Source organism: Eubalaena glacialis, chromosome X (genome assembly GCF_028564815.1).
Source record: "Eubalaena glacialis isolate mEubGla1 chromosome X, mEubGla1.1.hap2.+ XY, whole genome shotgun sequence".
NCBI classification, from domain to species: Eukaryota; Metazoa; Chordata; class Mammalia; order Artiodactyla; family Balaenidae; genus Eubalaena; species Eubalaena glacialis.
The window spans coordinates 61335275-61353708 of record NC_083736.1 but is presented as its reverse complement, the minus strand read 5'-3'; the positions used below and the strand labels follow the sequence as shown (position 1 = coordinate 61353708).

Sequence of the window (18434 nt, the reverse complement as noted above, 5' to 3'; positions counted from 1 at the left end):
AGACTTGTATAGTCAAAGACATCGAAACATGTTCCCAGCAAGTGCAACAATATAGACAAAAATGAGAAAGTAACTAGTAACTAACTTGACTGGGGTGGCACTGTTGAAAAAGGAGAAATAGATTCCAACCCCTTACTTGAGTTCACTCTTCATTGTCTTTCCAGAAATACTACCTTCTGGTATCTGAAATATTCACCAAGACCTATAATCTATTGCTTGAGTTAAATCATGTCCCAACCTCATCCATAAGGATAAAAAGCAGCCACAGGTAATATTGTTGACCACTTCCACCTATGTTGATCCATTTCTTTTTTGGATATCTGCATTTAAAAAATACATACCATACAATCCAGCATCTCATCATACTGGCATCATGGTGTTGCCATTCTGTTTTGTTTTTATTTTTGTTTTAATAGCTATAAGCTCCTTGAGGGCAGTGATCTCCAGATTCTCCCTGAATTGTGTTCCCTTTACCCTGATCTCTCTCTAGTACACAGATGGGCATATAGCAGGTGTTTAATGAAAAGTGGTTGATTGATGAATACTTTTTAAAAATCACTTTATTAGGGTCATCTCTAAAGACAACTACGTCACAAGAGGACCTTTTGTTCAGTGGCCTGCCGTTCACTTACCATTTTCAGGACACAATAGCTATAGCTGATTAGATATGACCCTTAGCCTAGAGTGTTAATAAGACCAAAGTTCAATCCCTTTATAGGTAAATTTTATCTTTTCTTTATGGTTATAGAGTACATCCCTGAAAAGAAGCCCAAATTATATGAGAGTAAATGGACCACTTCTTCATCTACAAATACACACCAGAAGGAGTGGTGGCATTTACCTTATCTAAAGGACAACATATAAAAACATAAAATTATGACTCCAGCTGCTTACACAAACCTAAACATAAGCCAAATACAGCTAGCTAGTGATTTCTTTGGCTTAGTTTGCATCTGTTACCTCTTCATGTTAGTTTAGTACATAGAAATTATTATTTCTCATCCCCTTGCTAGTAGTTCCCAAATCCAAATACTAAAAAGAGGACTACTAACTGCATAAACCTTATTAATATGTTTCTTCTCTACTGTTCTCTGAAGACCTGAAAATTTTAGAGACACTCTTCTATTCATCCAGGAAGGGGCTGGCATTACCAATTCTAATTCACAGTTGAGAAAAATTGAGAACAGTGTCCTTATGCAGCCTTCATACAGGATGAAACAAAGTATGCTTTAACTTTCAACACAGCAGCAGAAACCTTTTGCCTCTGAAGTCCCAGAGGGGTTCAAAACTCAGGTACTTTCACCGAGGTTGCAGGATACAAAGTCAATATACAAAAATCAGTTATATTTCTATACACTGGCAATGAACAATTTCAAAGGATATTAAGAAAATTCCATTCATAGTAGCATCAAAAATTAAAATATTGAGGAACTAATTTAACAAAAGAAGTGCAAAATTTATACTCTTAAAACTACAAAACGTTGAAAAAAGTGAAAATGACATAAATAAATGGAAAGACATTCCATGGCCATGGATCAGAACACTTAATGTGGAGATGACAACACTCCCCAAATTGATCTACAGATTCAATGCAGCCTCTATCAGAATCCCAGATGGCTTCTCTGTAGAAACTGACAAGCTGATCCTAAAATGCATACAGAAATTCAAAGGACCCACAATAGTCAAAAACAATCTTGAAAAAGAAGAGCAAAATTGGAGGACTCACACTTCCTCATTTCAAAACTTCTTAAAAACCTACAGTAATTAAGACACCGTGGTATTGGTATAGGATCAATGTATTGTAATATAGCCCAGAGTCCAGAAAAAAACATTTACAGTCAACTGATTTTACACAAAGGGTGCCGAGACAGTTAAATAGGGAAAGAACCAACATATGGTGCTGTGGTGACTAGATATTTACATAAAAATTAATTCAAAATTGATCAAAAACCTAAATTTAACAGCTAAAACTATAAAACTCTTAGAAGGAAACCTAAGTGTAAATCTTTGTGACCTTGGATTAAGCAAAACCTTCTTAGATATGATACAAAGATCACAAGCTACATACAAAAAGTACATTGGACTTCAAAATTTTTAAAGCACGTTCTTCAATGAATACCATCAAGAAAGTGAAAAGACAACTCAGAGTATGTGATAAAATATTCACAAATTGTAATTTCTTATAGGATTTGTATCTAGAATATATTTTTTTAAAACTCTTACAACTCAATAAGACAAATAATCTAATTACAAATGAGCAAAGACCTTTTTTGCAAAGAAGATATACAAACAGTCAATAAGCACATAAAAAGATGCTTAATATTATTAGTCATTAGAGAAATGCAAATCCAAACCACTTTGAGATACCACTTCACACCCACTGTGATGTCTATAATTAAAAAGACAATAACAAGTATTGGCAGGATGTGGAGAAATCGGACCCTCATACATTGCTGGTGAGATTGTAAAATGGTGTAGCCACTTTTAAAAACAGTTTGGGAGTGCCTCAAAAGGTTAAACACAGAGTTACTATATGACCCAGAATCTCCACTTCTAGGTATGTACCCAAAAGAATTAAAAAACATGTTCATAAAAAAAAAATCTTCTTGTACATAAATGTTCATAGCAGTATTATTCATAATAACCAAAAGGTTGAAACAACTCTAATGTCCATCAACTGATGAATTGATAGATAAAGTGAGGTACATCCATAAAATGGAAAGTATTGAGATGTGCTTCAACATGGATGAACATTGAAAATATTATTCTACATGAAAGAAGCTAGTCACAAAAGGTGACATATTGCATGGCTCCATTTATATTAAACGTTAGAATAAGCAAATCCATAGAGACTGAAAGTAGACTGGTGGTTGATAGTTGCTCAGGGTTGGGGTGGGGTTTGACTGCTAAGTGGTTAAAATGTTCTAAAATTGATTGTGGTGATGGTTGCCCAACTCTGAATATAATAAAAACCATTGAATTGTATGTATACTTTAAATGGGTGAATTATATATTGTGAATTACGTCTCAATAAAGCTGTTGATTAAAAAAAATAAAACTCAGGTACTGCATGATCTAAATTGGCAGCATTCTCAAGTAACCAGCACTTTAGAGCTATAAGCTTATGTAGATGAGCCCCTCTCAACACTGCTCTGCCCTGTAGGTTGGCAACAGGAATTGGTGTAAGAGAGAAGGGATGGCAGCACTCATGAGTGTGCAAGGAAATGTGCATAAATCACAGCAGCAGTCACTAAAAGTAGCCCTTACTGAGCAAAAATCTAAAACATCATCTGTCAGGTGGGAAAGTTCAAGAAAAAAAGTTGGGAAGTGCCACTCTAGAGAGGTTTCCCTATGGTAAACAAATGTTATAGAAAATGCAACAACTTCTACTCCCTCAACTAGCAAAGGGATGTTCACTAAGCACCCTCCTGGCTTACTCAAACTTACATGAGTGCTAGTGAATAAACCGGAAGATGCTGGGTCTTTTCTTTGAAAAGAGTGCTATATAAATATGAGATTTCATAATTCTCTTCAATATGGCAAATGCCAACCAATACTGATAACTGTATGGAGCTTTACAAGCAACGAGGGAAAAAAGGTCAACTTTGTGCCTAGGATGAGGATAACTTACTCTGAGTTCAACATCTCAGAACTTGATGTAATGCTGGCAGGCAAATTCTGAGGTTGAATAATTTCTTCAATACCTTTCTTTTTTTAAAATGATTAATTCACATATAGCATCACCATATTAGCCCAGCCAGACAATTCTAGCAAGCACCGTCACATATAGATCAGGTACTACTTGTGAAAGCACTGCAGAAGTTTGACCCAGACAGAGCTGTCTCAGAGGCGAGAGGGTCCAGTTATTCTCAGGTTTTGAGAAAACGTTGCCAAAATAGCCAGCAGACAGAGAGAGACAGAGAACAAAAGACAGAGACAGCAGCCAGCAAAATACTTCATTAAATCACCAAGTCCTCAAGCCATCTAGTTCAGCTCCCTCAGCAACTGTTGAATCAGGCTCTAACCTTAAGGTAAAAAAAGCCCAGCTATTCATTTTGCAATCTCTTCAAGTCATCTAGTCTTAAAAGAAAGGTGCTGAGGTTGATCTGATCTGTTACTCTCCAGATTAAAAAAAAATTCTTTAGGAGCATGCCACAGGTGTAATGAGAAAAAAATATCCTGAAAAGTAGAAAAAAAAGTCTATATTTCAATGTCAAAAGCATGACAGGAGTAGAAAGAAAGAAAATCGGGGACAGGCAGCACTTAAGGAAGCTGCGGACAAAGAGAAAATGGTGGAGGTAGGGGGTGGGGAGAGGTTTCCTTTTCCCTCTCCAACCAACCTCACAAAACTTGATTTTTATTCGCTTTCTATTTTTCAGAATCATGATTTCAGGTTTGGTTATAAAATAAGCCCCTTGCTTACCACAACCAGCCGGCATTCTGCTTTCTGCTTAGCACAGTTCTGAATGAAACTGGTGGTCTTGGTATCACCGTAAATAACAATAATAATAAAATTGTCCATGTCCCTAACTCCAACTCACATAATCCCACCAAGAGCAGCCACAGTACAAGTAAGAGTCAGGAGACCAAAAGTTTTTGGTTTAAATACATATATGTATACCAGATGAGAAAATTACTACAGGGAGGTAAAACATTTAAAAAAGAAAATGAAATGTGCCAGCAAATTCAATATATTAATATCAAAGTTTACAGCCTAAAAGGAATGGAAGTCTGATGAGGCAAAATTAGCACTGGCAAGAAAGCACCCTTAAGTGACCCTGCAACAGGAAAGCTGCAAGCTTCTTCAAAAATGTCTCTCACTGATGTTAACCTTTGGCCAAGATGAGAGAGATACTCTGTGGACAACCAAGAGAAGAATTCTATCACTACATCTTGCACATATTTTCAAATGGGGTACCACCCAGTGTGGCTATCTGGTCCTCGGGTTCTGATTACTGGTACCCAGACAGAACTCACCAGTTATTTGCTGACCGTGAAGAAAGGATGCTTCTTTCCAACATATTGACCCTGAAGGCCTATGGACAGAGAGCGTCATTCCCAAAGCAAAACTCAGATTTACAAAAAAGACAAACTGCTCCTTGCAAGATAGTCATAAAAAGTCACTTGATAACTGTGGAGAGGAGAGGAGATGGAAAGGGGAATTAATAAAGTGACTTCTTTTGAAATAACTAATGGAGAAAGGCAGGATTTGCCAATTTCAAAGCACTACTAAAATACTACCTATTATGAAGACCAGAACAAATTATCAAGAGAAAAATTAAAATGTTCTTTTTGCATCTGGATAATTTATTTAAACCCCAACTCTAATTCCTGAACAGGCTCCCCTTGGTCTCATCTCCCAAGAATAAATATTTGTCATATTATTACGCTGTTTGCTGGGATATAAAGGGCCCTACTTCTGTCAAGTGAGACAGTGGTCAATTAACAAAGTTGTAGTCTTATTTGATCGCGGTGGAAGACAGCTCCATAAAATATTATCAGGGTTTCACACAAGCCCTATCACTTTTTATTATTCCTTCCGTTCATACCACGTGCTAAAATAAGTTAAAAAAAAATTAAAGGACCACCTTAGGCCTCTCTCCTCTCGGCAGAAATATTGTAGATGTATAAGAACACAGAGCTATTCCAGAAGTTATTAAGTTAAAAAAAACCCTACAATTAAATAACGTGTATGAACACACACACACAATTGGAAAAGGGAGTAATCCAACAGATTATTGAAAGTCTCTAGAATGTTGAGATTTTTAACTCAAAGTTGGCATATAATGCATGCAATACAGAGAGGGTGGAAGCTCTAGCTTTGGCTTAAAATAATTCCTTGCCTTTCACCAAACTGTGCCCCTACAAAGTGAGGGAAAGAAAGAGAAAGTAAGAAAATACCAACTTTTAGATTGGGATTGGTTGAATTCTGATGAAATTGATAAATTTTCAAAAACCTGATTCAAGGATTTTCTTTGTCCTAGAAATGAAAACTCTTTGTCAACACACAAGACAGGAATGCTAGTTTCCCCTTTCACTAGATTCCTATAACCAGTGCAGCAATCACAAACCAGGAAAGATTAAGTAATCTTGTACTTTCTTCGGGTACTGCTAATGTCTCACTAGTTGAGGTCATTAATTTATGCAGGTTTTAGAAATAGAGAAGTTTTTCCATGAAGACCTGGGATAAAATCCCCTAGCTTACTGCACACCTGATGGGAAGAACTATTTAAAAGCTCTCTGTAGCCACTTTCTGAAAATTTCAGGTTATGTCTTCGAACACACACACACATCTCTTAACAAATATGTGGAATCATTCATCTCCTCCCTGTTAACTGAGTTACTTGGGTGTTGGGGGAGGCATACAGAAGAGGGACAGGACGGTTCCAGTGACTGGGCAGGTCATTGAAGCACCTTATACATTCCCCCCAACCCCGCCAAAAAAAAAAAATAGTTCACAGTAGAAGAGAGCTCCGCTGACTAGCAACCGCCCTAGGAAAAAAAATATACTCTAGCAAGTAAATCTGTTCTTATAAAATGAAGACCTTTTGTCCCACAGTATAACCACATTGCAAAAATTTTAAAAAAAACAAAAAAACTTCAAATTAACTAGAAAAGACTGACAATATAAATGAAGCCTTTGAAAATCCTGTAAGCCAAACCTTAAGAACCTAAAAAATATAAAGCCTGGTTAGAAGCTGTTTCTTCAGTAGCCCAGAAAATATTTTATGAAATCCTATCCTCCTCTTTCTTTTCTAACACTGTGCTATCAACCTTCCAAGAACAGAAGCATCAGTGAAAGGAAGCAAATTGTTGGATTTAAGTCTCCAAACAAAGATGCTAAGTCTAACAAATTTTGAAAAGTCACAGGTAAAGAAAATAGCTACAGAAACACGGAACAAGACATCAGCATCCGTGAGGACATCAGCACCCAGCAGATCTGAGGAGTTAGTTCCCCAGTCAATATTCCCTCCCTCACGGAGATAAACTAATATCTTAGTTTGCTGGGAAAAAGATCTTTAATGTGGTCTCCAAAGTGCTCTATTGTGGTAAGTAAGAATTTTTAACATGCAAGATGAAATTGACCGCCACTTTTCTCATGTCCTAATGAAAACTCTTGGGCAAGATTAAGGCTCATAGGTCCCTAACAGTTCTTACTTAATTTGTTAGAGGTAACATATCATGTTTTAAAATGCAAGTATGTCCTTAAAATGAAGGAATATATTGAAAAGCCCTATTCCTTTTGTAAACCCTAATCTCACAAAAGCAGATTTCTATGCACACTGGAATAGCAGGAAATCCTTTAAACTTTTTTCCCAACACTTTTGTAAGTCAGACTCAAGTCTGGTTAAATTGTTCATTAAAAGAACATTCTCCTCTTTATAGAGCTAATGCAAACTCAAAGTAGGAACTGTGGATCTGTTGTAATCCATAGAGCAAATAAACACTTTACAAGAGAAAACCAACACTACCATGTAGTTCCAACATCGTCAACCTGTGAGGGCAAATCCTGCCCATTGTTTACGAGGAAAGGGGTCATTTGGCTTTCCCCTACCTTTGCCTGCTCTAATCTTGCCTGGTTGGAGTCTCTCTCCTGACCTCCAACCCTGGGGCAAGTCCTCTTTGTTGCCAGCAAAGGGACTTCACCCCTTCTTCACACAGTGGCCCTCAGAACCCAGAGACCACCTTCTCCCCGTAATCCCATACTCCATTTCATCTCTTTGGAGGAGGCGGGTCGAGAAAAGCTTGGGTCAGTTATTTTGCCTCTAACCTGCCAAGACCAGCCACAGGCCGGGGGGCAATCCCTAACAGACCTTAAGAGGAGAAAGTGCCCATATTTCTTGTCCAGGTTCTCTGATTTGGGGTTAGGGAAAAGGAGAAGTAGTGGAGGGCTTAAGGGCTTTATTTCGGAAGATGGCCCTTGCAATTGGATTTAAATTTGGAACCCGCAGGACATGGAGTATCAAGTGGCAGGGAAGATTTTTGGAGGCTGGTGGGGGGCTGGGGTTGTCAAGGAATCTGGAAGGGCTTGCACCAGCACCCAGGGCTCACAGCGGTGGGGACTGGAGCACACAGTGGGGGTTCAGAGCGCAAAGGTCGAATCTTTGGTAGGCCAGGAGTCCAGGGAAAGGCTCCAGATTTAGGGCGGCCCTTTCTGTGGAAGCTTGTTCAGCTTGCCCAAGAACAGAGCATTCGCGCGGGGAGGAGAGGACTGACGCTAGGCTTAAAGACATTTTTAGGAGGAGAAACTTACCGCATGTCCCCATAAGGTCCAGAATAGCTCTCCATCCAGGGGCCCATTTCGCTTTTGACACAACTGGGACTTGGATAGGGCACTCTGCTCACCACGCCGCCGGGATACCACACATCGGGTGGGGAAAAGTCACCTTCTTGGCCCGCCAGCCCCTGAGGTGGCCGAGTGTAGCCGTATGGGGCTACAGCCCCTGCCTCGCCTGCGCTGCCGCCCCCGCCTCCGCCACAGGGCCCATAGAGCTGGCCTTCTTCGGCTGTGAAGAGAGTGTGCCAGGAAGAGGAGGCGGCAGCTGAGGGTGAGCCTGAGCCCGGTCCTGCTGCACCCCCGCCTTGCAGGCTCGCCAGATCCCCATAGCGGCATTGTGCCGCCGCGGCCGCCCAGGCGCTGCCATAGTCCAGGGGGTTCTCCAGCTTGATGCGGGCATGAGGATGGGGAGGCGGCGGAGGGGGCGGCGGCCCGGCCAGGGCTAGCGGAAAGTTGTAGTAGTCGCGACTCTGATAAGCTGCTACCTCGTCCAGTGCTCCAGACTTGTACAGAGACAGGGCGGATGGCAGCTCAAGTGTTCCGGAGCCCCCTGCTTCGCCGCTGCCAGAGCAGCCCAGGCTCTCACTGTCCAGCCCTTTGGTGTAACCTGCCTTGAAAGGGGAATACTCAGCAGTCTCTTCGGTGCCCTTGCTCGGGCCATCATCCAGCAGAGAACCTTTGCATTCAGCCAACGGGGCACAAGGAGTGGGACGCACAGCTGGTGGACCTCCCAGGAGCGGGGCGTACATGCAATCCCCCCGAAGCTGTTCCCCAGTACTCAGATGCTCCAATGCCTCCACACCCAAGCCCATGGAAACCGACACTGCCTTACACAACTCTTTGGCGCTGTCCGAGATGGTCGAACTGCCCCCTAGGTAACTGTCCTTGGAGGAGATGGGAGCCCCAGTGGCCTCCCTCGCTCTCCCGCTGCTGCTGCTGCCTTCAGATACCGCCTCCTGCTGCTGCTGTTGCTGCTGCTGCTGAAGAAGTTGCATGGTGCCGGCCTCGCTCAGGATGTCTTTAAGATCGGTGGAGCAGCTGCTTAAGCCGGGGAAAGTGGGGCCCAGCAGGGACAACGTGGATGGGGCAGCTGAGTCATCCTCGTCCGGAGGTGCTGGCGGCGGCTGCTGCAGCCCCTTGCCGGCTGCCGAGGCAGCTCCCGGCTCTGGGACGCAGCCGCCCTCCGGGGGGCCCTCGGGAGCTGACTGCTGTTGTGAAGACTGCTGTTCCTCGTCCAGGGCCAGGTAGCCTGTGGGGCCTCTGCTCTGGACTTGGGGAGAGCCATCCTCACTCTGCTGCTGCTGCTGTTGCTGCTGCTGCTGCTGGGGACTGGTCTCCTGCTGCTGCTGCAAACGGGCGCCGGGAGGTGCTGCGCTCGCGGCCTCAGGGTGCCGGGGACCCGGGTTCTGGATCACTTCGCGTACACTCTGGAACAGGTTCTGGAAAGCTCCTCGGTAGGTCTTGGACGGCGGCCGGGGGTAGACCCTCCCCAGACCTAACTGCACCTCCATCCTTAAGCTTGGGTGAATCTTCCACCCAATTCCTTTATCTTGCTCCCCTTCTCTTGCTGAGAAGAGTTCAACAGGCTGCTATGCGTAGTTGCTGCAGCTAGTTGCCCACCTGCGGGAAAAGGAAACTTGCGGGAGTAACAACTCCAAAGAATTCTGACAGCCTCAAAGTCTCGTGCAGAGGAAACACGCGCTGGACAGGATCTTCCCTGGTAGGCTCACAATCTGCTCTTGAATACTTGGAGGGTAGATTCAAAAGATGCTCAGATCTTGAAAGGGGGTGGGGAGGAAAACCCTCTGCCTTCTGAATTTGGTGTCCACTGAAGCAGGTGCAAATAGGAACCGGGTTATTTTCTTTTTGTTTTGTTTTGGGTTTTGCTATTGGGTTTTGTTTGTTGGGGTTTTGTTTGTTGTTGTTGTTTTCTTTTTTTCTTTCTTTTTTCTTTTTTTTTGGGGGGGCTACTGAAGTCCTGACTGCCTTTTCATCCTTTGATCTCTGGCCCCACAAACTGGTGGGAGGGGGAAGCGGCGTGCAGGGGGAGGTGGAGAGGGAGTAAGAGGAATCTGGGGGTCTGCCCTGCTTACCGCCTAACCAGCCAGATTCTGGCTGCAGTGCTGAAGCGGCTCCCCGGTCTCCTGGCACCCCAGAGCCGTCTTTGCAACGTGCAGCTAGCTCTCCCGCTCGCAGCCAAAGGGAGTTACCTCTCTGCAAACTCGGGCTGGCTGCACTGGGCTGACTGCAGAGGGGTTGAGGGGGTTGAGAGGAGCAGGCGGAGGCAGCAGCAGGACAGGAGACCCTGGAGGGGGGGCGGGGTGGAGGGGAGGAGGACAAAGGCAGCCGTCAGTCCTACCCGGCACTTTCCTCGCTTCCTCCGAGTCTCCAGCAGCTTTTAAAAACTTCACTGAAGAGGAAAAGGCAGCTCCGGGGCGGCGGCTTCGAAGCCGCCGCGCCGCAAGAGGCGTTGGCTGTCGCCAGAGCCGGCTGGGGTTGACGCGGTGCGTCCCTTCGGCTCCTGTCCCACACTGAAGCAGCTAGCTCGATCGCTTTCCCTCCGTCGCCTCCTCTGCCTCCAGGCTTGCTCCGGACCCTCTGGCTCTCGCTGCACGCTGGCTCCCCGGGATCTCGGAGGGGGCGCTGGGAGGTGGAGAGCAAATGCAACAGTTTGCGAGTCGGGTCCCGCCCCCGCCGGGCCGGCCTCCTTGCCTTCCCACCTCCTTTCTCCCTCCCCTCTCCTTTGCTTTTCTCCCCTCCCCTCACCGTCCACTAAAGCCGGGTGGCTTTGGAGAAACAAGTGCTGGCGCAGCGTGGGTGAGGGCAGGAGAGGCTTGTTCTAGCCCAGGAGCACCCCAGCTCCCCGACTACCTCCTGCTTTCCTGGACCAGGTTTTAAGCGTCGGGGCTGAAGCTTTAACCCGGAGCTTTATTTTGACGACAGGGCTACTGAACTCTCAGAGGCCCGTACTTGCCAGATTTGGTTCTGAAGTCCAATTTCAAAACAGACTCTGTGCACTTGTGGGAGGGGGGAGGGAGTGGGAAAGGGCAATAGAAGTATAGAGGAAATAGATCTCCTTCAGCGAGGGACTATGTTCAGGGAAGGCAGACCGAAAAGCGCAGACGGGAGGGTTTCCTACAAACTGAGGAACAAGCTATGGCCAAGCCAGCCTATACTTGTTGAAACCTTTCCGATTTCTCCATAGGGTTAGATTGGGTCTCATGGCACTGTATCAGTTGCTCTAGGAACCCTCTGCCTGGGAACCAAAGGTAATCTCTATCCTCTTCTCTTCCCTTTTTCCTGTCTGGAATGGCCTCTTACCACACACTTCTCACCTATCCCGATGTACAAAGGAAAATCACCCAGAAAACCAGGCAAACATGTAAACTCCAGAAACACTTGTCATGTACCTAGAGACCTTGATTTTGTCCAGGGTTTTGCAGACATTTGCTTATATACAGGCACTTGCTTTTCCAAGTTGCCTTTGCATAGTTTAAGCTTGCAAACTGCAGTATTCAAGGAATGGAACCTATATAGGACTGCTTTTCTTCCTCTTAGTAGACAACCAGGAGTGGAAGGTCATGTGGGCTATTGCAACTGTTCTTTTGTGGAGGAGGTCTCATCTTCCCTGTGTAAAGATGGAGAGGCAGTTGTGAATGGAAGAGTAGAGAAAATGAAAGGATAGATCTATAGGGAAGGAGGTATCCCTTGGTATCAGCAGGGTCCCTGGGCCTCCCTAGCTTTTAAATTCCTTAGACTTCTGGATCTGGGCAGGGTCTGTCTGTCCCAGAGGACAAGTGGAGTTTTTCCACGTGGGCCTGTTCTGCTTTTTACAGGTTTCTACAGAATCTTATCTTGTTCACAGCCAAGCATAATGGGAATTTACTTACCATGACCAAAGGAAGTAACAATACTAAAGGCAGGGAAGAGTGGGCATGATCTGCTCTATTTTCCAGATGAAGACATTGAAGCAAGGACATAATTTGTTCTATGTTCCACTTTAGTAGAACCTAAACTAGTCTTCCATCTCATTGCTATCTTAGCTAGACTCATCAATGTCAAGAGAACTTAGAAAAGGGCTATAAATGAAACTTCCAGAAGCCTGAGGAGCTTTTCACCTGAGGAGGTGAAAACTTATCTTCTGGGATTTTAATGACTTCACCCCTGCCTGAATATATCCCAGATATACACCTTTTGTTGGTAAAGAATCTCACAAAATACTCCTTATGGTAAAGAAGCAGTCTTATTCATAGAGATGTCAAATTGTAACAGGGCTAATTCTCAATTCCTTATTGTCATGGAAAACAAGAATATGTAATTGAAATGCACAGATACTTTGAAAATGTTATTTAAATAGTCATCAAAACCTTTAGTTCCACCAAAGCTTTTAACAAGGGTTCCTCAAAGGGAATTAAGTAAGTTGGGCTGGTAGGAAAGTGAAATGGAAATAACATAGGTCTCAAAGCCAGAAGTTTGTCTACAGATTAACAATGAATCTCTTCCTCTACATAAGCTTCAGTTTCTTGCTCTGTGAAATGGGGAGGGGAGGAAATAGAAGCTGCACCTGATAGTCTTTCAAACACTGACAATTTAGAGTGCTGTGACTGATGTGAGTTTTCTTCTTATCTACACTCCGTAGAGGGTGGGTATGGAGGTGGATATGGAGGGTGGGTATCTACATTCCATAGAGGGTGGGTATGGAGGGATATCACTATTTTTCACTAGTGATAGTGAAAAATCCAATGGACAGAGGTGAGGAGGGTAGTTATAAGCAAAGAAGCCTGAAAAAAAATAAGGTGAGAAATAATTCTTCAGAGTTGCCCGTTGAATAAATGGGATCCCAACAGACATTCAAACCCAGGTCTGAAGAATTCCAAAATTCATGTTGCTTTCACAGCACCAAAATTGTCTTCAAAATGTTCTTATAAAATTCTGGCCGATAATATGTACCCTTAAAAGGCTGATGTGGTAATTAAAGGAGATCATGTGTATGGAACAACTTTATAAACAGGAAAGCATTGTACAAATCTGAAGGATCATCTTGTTATGTTTTATTTTTAAAGGTGGTGCTGTCTACATTTATGTTATTGTCAGGGAAGACTAACTACTGTGAACATAACAGGAGCTTATACTTTATTTTGAATTTTGAGTTCTGATCCCCAATCTCAAATCTTATTTTTCTCCCATTGCTTTAAAGAAGATCAAGAGACACTGTTGGAGACTATTACATAAATTATGTGCTTGTACCATCTTTCTTTCTCTTTTTCTTTTTCTTCTTTGCAATTTTTAGCAACCACGTAAGTAATCAGTAGTGTCTTCTCAGGACATTCGAGTTGAGGGTATGTTTTCGCCATGGGCTTCCTCTGCAATTTCAAGGGGGCTTTGTTAATAGAATTTTCCCTAGTTCCTTGCTCTGGAAAGCCAGGATGAGCTGACCTTTGGAAAATGATGGACATTCTCCAAGTCCTGTGGGCTTTATTTCCTAAATATCTCACAAATCTGCCTACTTCTCTTCATCTCTGCTACTGTCAACCTAGTTCAAAGCACTGTCCTTTCTCACCTGGACCACTGTAAATGGGCTTCCTCCTCCACTCTTACCTTCCTGGAGTCAGTTCTGCATTGAGCAATTAAAGGGACTTTTTAAAATTAAAAAAAAAATTAGAACAGTTTAATGTCACAACAAAACTGAGGGTAAGGCACAGATATTTCCCATATAACCCCTGTCTCCACACTTGCATAGCCTCCCCCATTATCAACATTCCCACCAGAGAGGTACATTTGTAACAACTGATGAGCCTGCAGTGATACATCATAATCACCCAAAACCCATAGTTTACATTAGGGTTCACTCTTGATGTTGTATGTCTATGGGTTTGAACAAATGTATAATGACATGTATCTATCATTATGATATCATACAGAGATTTTTCTCTGCTCTAAAAGTCCTCTGTGCTCCAACTATTCATCTCCCCCATCCCCAGGCAACCACTGATGTTTTTACCGACTCCATAGTTTTACCTTTTCCAAAATGTCATATAGTTGGAATTATACAATATGTATTGTATTAATCATACAATATGTAGCCTTTCAGATTGGCTTCTTTCACTTAGTAATACACATTTAAGTTTCCTTCATGTCTTTTCATGACTTGATAGCTCATTTCTTTTTAGTACTGAATAATATTCCATTGTCTGGATGTACCACAGTTTATTTATCCATTCATCTACTGAAGGACATCTTAGTTGCTTCCAAGTTTTGGCAATTATGAATAAAGCTGCTATAAACATCATGTGCAGGTTTTTGTGTGGATATAAGTTTTCAACTTGTTTAGGTAAATACCAGGGAGCATGATTGCTGAATAGTATAATAAGAGTGTGTTTGGTTTTGTAAGAAACCATCAAACTGTCTTCCAAGGTGGCTGTACCATTTTGCATTCCCACCAACAAAGAATGAGAATTCCTGTTGCTCCACATCTTCACTAGCATTTGGTGTTGTCAGTGTTCCAATGTTGGCCATTCTGGTAGTGGTATCTCATTTCTGTTTAAATTTGCATTTCCTTCATGGCATATGATGTGGAACATCTTTTCATATATTTATTTGCCATCTGAATATCTTCTTTGGTGAGGTGTCTGTCAAGATCTTTGGCTCATTTTTAATCCAGTTGTTTGTTTTCTTATTGTTGAGTTTTGAGAGTTATTTGTATATTTTGGATAACAGTCCTTTATTGATGCATCTTTTACAAATATTTTCTCCCAGTCTGTGGCTTGTCTTCTCATTCTCTTGACATTGTCTTTCAAGAGCAAAACTTTTAATTTTAATGAAGTCCAGTTTATCAATTCTTTCTTTCATGGATTGTGCCTTTGGTGTTGTATCTAAAAAGGCATCACCACACCCACGGTCATCTAGACTTTCTCCTATCTTCTAGGGGTTTTATAATTTTGCATTTTACATTTAGGTGTGATCCATTTTGAGTTAATTTTTATGAAGAGTGTAAGGTCTGTGTCTAGATTCATTTTTTTACATGTGGATTGCCAGTTTTTCCAGCATCATTTATTGACAAGACTACCTTTGCTCCATTTTATTGCCTTTGCTCCCTTGTCAATGATCAGTTGACTACATTTATGTGGGTCTATTCCTGGGCTTTCTATTACAGAGGGATTTTCTAAAACAACCATATTAAGGTATTATTGACATACAATAATGTGCACATATTTAAAGTTGTATAAATTGATAACTTTGCCATATGCATACACTCATGAAACCATCACCCAGTCAAGATAGTGAAAATATTCATCACCCCCAAAATTTCTTTTGTGTACCTTTTTACTTCCTCTCTCCACCCTTCCCCACACTCCCCTTCTGGCAATCAAAAGTTTGCATTTTTGTCACTATAGATTAGTTTTCATTTTCCAAAATGTTATATCAATAAAATTATCATCTTTTTTTGTCTGGCATCTTTCACTCAGCATAATACCCTTGATATCCATCCAAGCTCTTATGTGTATCAGTAATTTGTTCTTCTGTATTGCTAAGTATTATCCCATTGTATGGATGTACCAAAATTTGTTTATCCATTAGCTTGTTGATGGAATTTGTTTTCTTCACAATTTTTGGCTATAACGAATAAAGCTTTTATGAACATACATACATACATCTTTGTATGGACATATGCTTTCATTCCTCTTGATTGTATATTTAGTAGTGGAATGGGTGGGTCACAGAGTAGGTATATATTTGCCTTAATAAAAAAACTGCCAAGCTGTTTTCCAAAGTAGTTGTGCCATTTTATATTCCCACCAGCATTTCCTCCACATCCCCACCAACACTTGGTATGGTCAGTCTTTTTAAATTTAGCATTCTAATTTGATGTGTAAGCATTTCTCATTTAATTTGCATTTCTCCAATGAATAAGTATGTAGAGCATTTTTCATGTGTTTATTTGCCATTTGTATATTTTCTTTGGTAAAGACTCTGCTCAAAATTTTTGCCTATTATTTTTAAAAATTGGGCTGCTTGTATTTTATGGAGTTTTTAGAGTTATTTATATATTCTAGATACAAGCTCATTATCAGAAATATGACTCAGTAGTATTTTCTCTCAATTTGTAGTTTGTCTTCATTGTCTTATAGTTCTATTTTTAATTAATTAATTTATTTTATTTTTTGGCTGCGTTGGGTCTTTGTTGCTGCGTGCGGGCCTTCTCCAGTTGCAGCCAGCGGGGGCTACTCCTCCTTGCAGTTCGCGGGCTTCTCATTGCGGTGGCCTCTCTTGTTGCGGAGCATGGGCTCTAGGCACGTGAGCTTCAGTGGTTGCGGCCCTTGGGCTCAGTAATTGTGGCTCGCGGGCTCTAGAGCACAGGCTCAGTAGCTGTGGAGCACAGGCACAGTTGCTCCGCGGCATGTGGGATCTTCCTGGACCAGGGCTCAAACCCGTGTCCCCTGCATTGGCAGGCAGATTCTTAACCACTGCACTACCAGGGAGGTCCTTATAGTTCTTTTTAAGAACAGAAGATTTTAATTCTGTGAAGTCCAGTTTATCAATTTATTTATTTATGGATTTAGCTTTTGGTTTCAGATTTAAGACATCTTTTTCTAACCCAACATCACAAACTATGTTTTTAAAAGCCTGTGTTTTTTTTTTTCTAGAAGTTGTATAGTTTTCAGTTTTATACTTAGAATGATCCATTTTGAATTGATTTTTGTATATGGATATCCAGTTCCATTTGTTTAAAAGATTATTCTTTCTCCTCTTAATTGCCCTTAGACTTTTGTTAATAGTCAGCTGTCAATATATGTTTGTGAAGAGAGTTTTTTTAAGTTGAATCTTATCATATCATTCACTCACTTACATTCTATCTCTGGCTTCCCATTGCTCTTAGTATAAAAGTCCAAATCTTTAATGAGACACTATATGATCTGGTGTCTCGCCACCTCTCTGATTTTATCTCATACCACTTTTTCTCCTGTTTTCTGAGCTCTGCTCACACTGGCCTTTGTTTAGAGCTCCTCAAATGCGCAATAATCCTTCATGCCTTTTCATATGCTGTTCCCTGTTCCTGAAATGCTGGCTTATCCTTCTTCCTGCTCATTTAGTTAATGCCTATGCATATAGCAGTTCCATAAAGACTTCCTTGACCTCCTAGGCTAGCTCAAGTTCCCCACTCACCCACCTTTTAACATGTTTTAACAGTACCCAGTATTTCTCCATTGGAGGTCTTCTCACAAATACAGTTATAATAATTGTGCATTTAGTTGTTTAATAGCTATTTTCCTCATTAGACTGTAAGTTTGTTTCCTGATAGCAGGGACCATGTTGGTTTTGTTCATCATCGAATCCTTAGGACTCAGCCTGGTGTGGCACATGGTCAGTACTTAATAAATATCTGTTGAATAAATGGATGGATTCTATTTTCACAGAATTAAAACTCTATTTCCAAACTGAGAGCTTGGCTTTGGGGGTTTGCAGAAACCCTTGTGGTTTCAGCATGCTTAGGCATGCAGTAAACCTTCTCCGCCTAAAGTAGAGAATCTCTCCAATTCATGCATTGAATGGGTATCTATTAAGCGCTTACTTCTTGCCAGGCTCTGTGCTAGGCACTTGGGATTCACTGATGAATAGGATACTGTGGACTGTGTCTTTGAGAGCTTATTCACAGTCTAAGAAAGAGAGTGAAAAATCATTTAAATACCTGTATTTGAGTTGGGCTGGAAATGAGGAGTGGGGCTTATGAATAAACCCTTAGAGTTTTTCATTCTGCTGATTTGTAGATGTTTGCTATTTCCTCCACTTAGAGGGTTATAAAAGACTACTTTCTCGTCTCATATTTTCTTCTTTCCCCCTAAATATTGGAGCCTCCATCTTATCTTATCCTTCTCCACAGCTACAGCCCTAATTTCTCCCCTGACCACCTTCTTCCAGGCTATCTTCAACAGAATCAGAATCAGAGGGTTCTTTATAAAAAGATAACTCTGATAGCATTGCTTCTCTTCTCTATAAACTTCAATTGCCTATACTAGGGGTTTCAAACCTGAACGCCTCCTTAAACAAAAGTGAGTGAAGAGAACCTGGTATTAAAGAGAGAAAAGGTTGTGGTGGTAGAGGCTGTGGCCAACTAGAGAACAGATGCCCCATCTAAAGTGGGCAGCCTCCACTCAAC

General features: G+C 41.9%; 1 protein-coding gene across 2 annotated transcripts in view; it reads right to left on the bottom strand.

Moving 5' to 3' along the window:
* The window catches only part of AR (androgen receptor), a 168858-nt gene extending 159069 nt beyond the window's left edge, over positions 1-9789 (bottom strand). For both annotated transcript variants that reach the window (XM_061177694.1, XM_061177695.1), the window contains exon 1: positions 8255-9789. In XM_061177694.1, coding sequence (XP_061033677.1) covers positions 8255-9789 — 1535 coding nt within the window. The remainder of the gene's footprint in view (positions 1-8254) is intronic.
* Positions 9790-18434: the final 8645 nt, after the last annotated feature.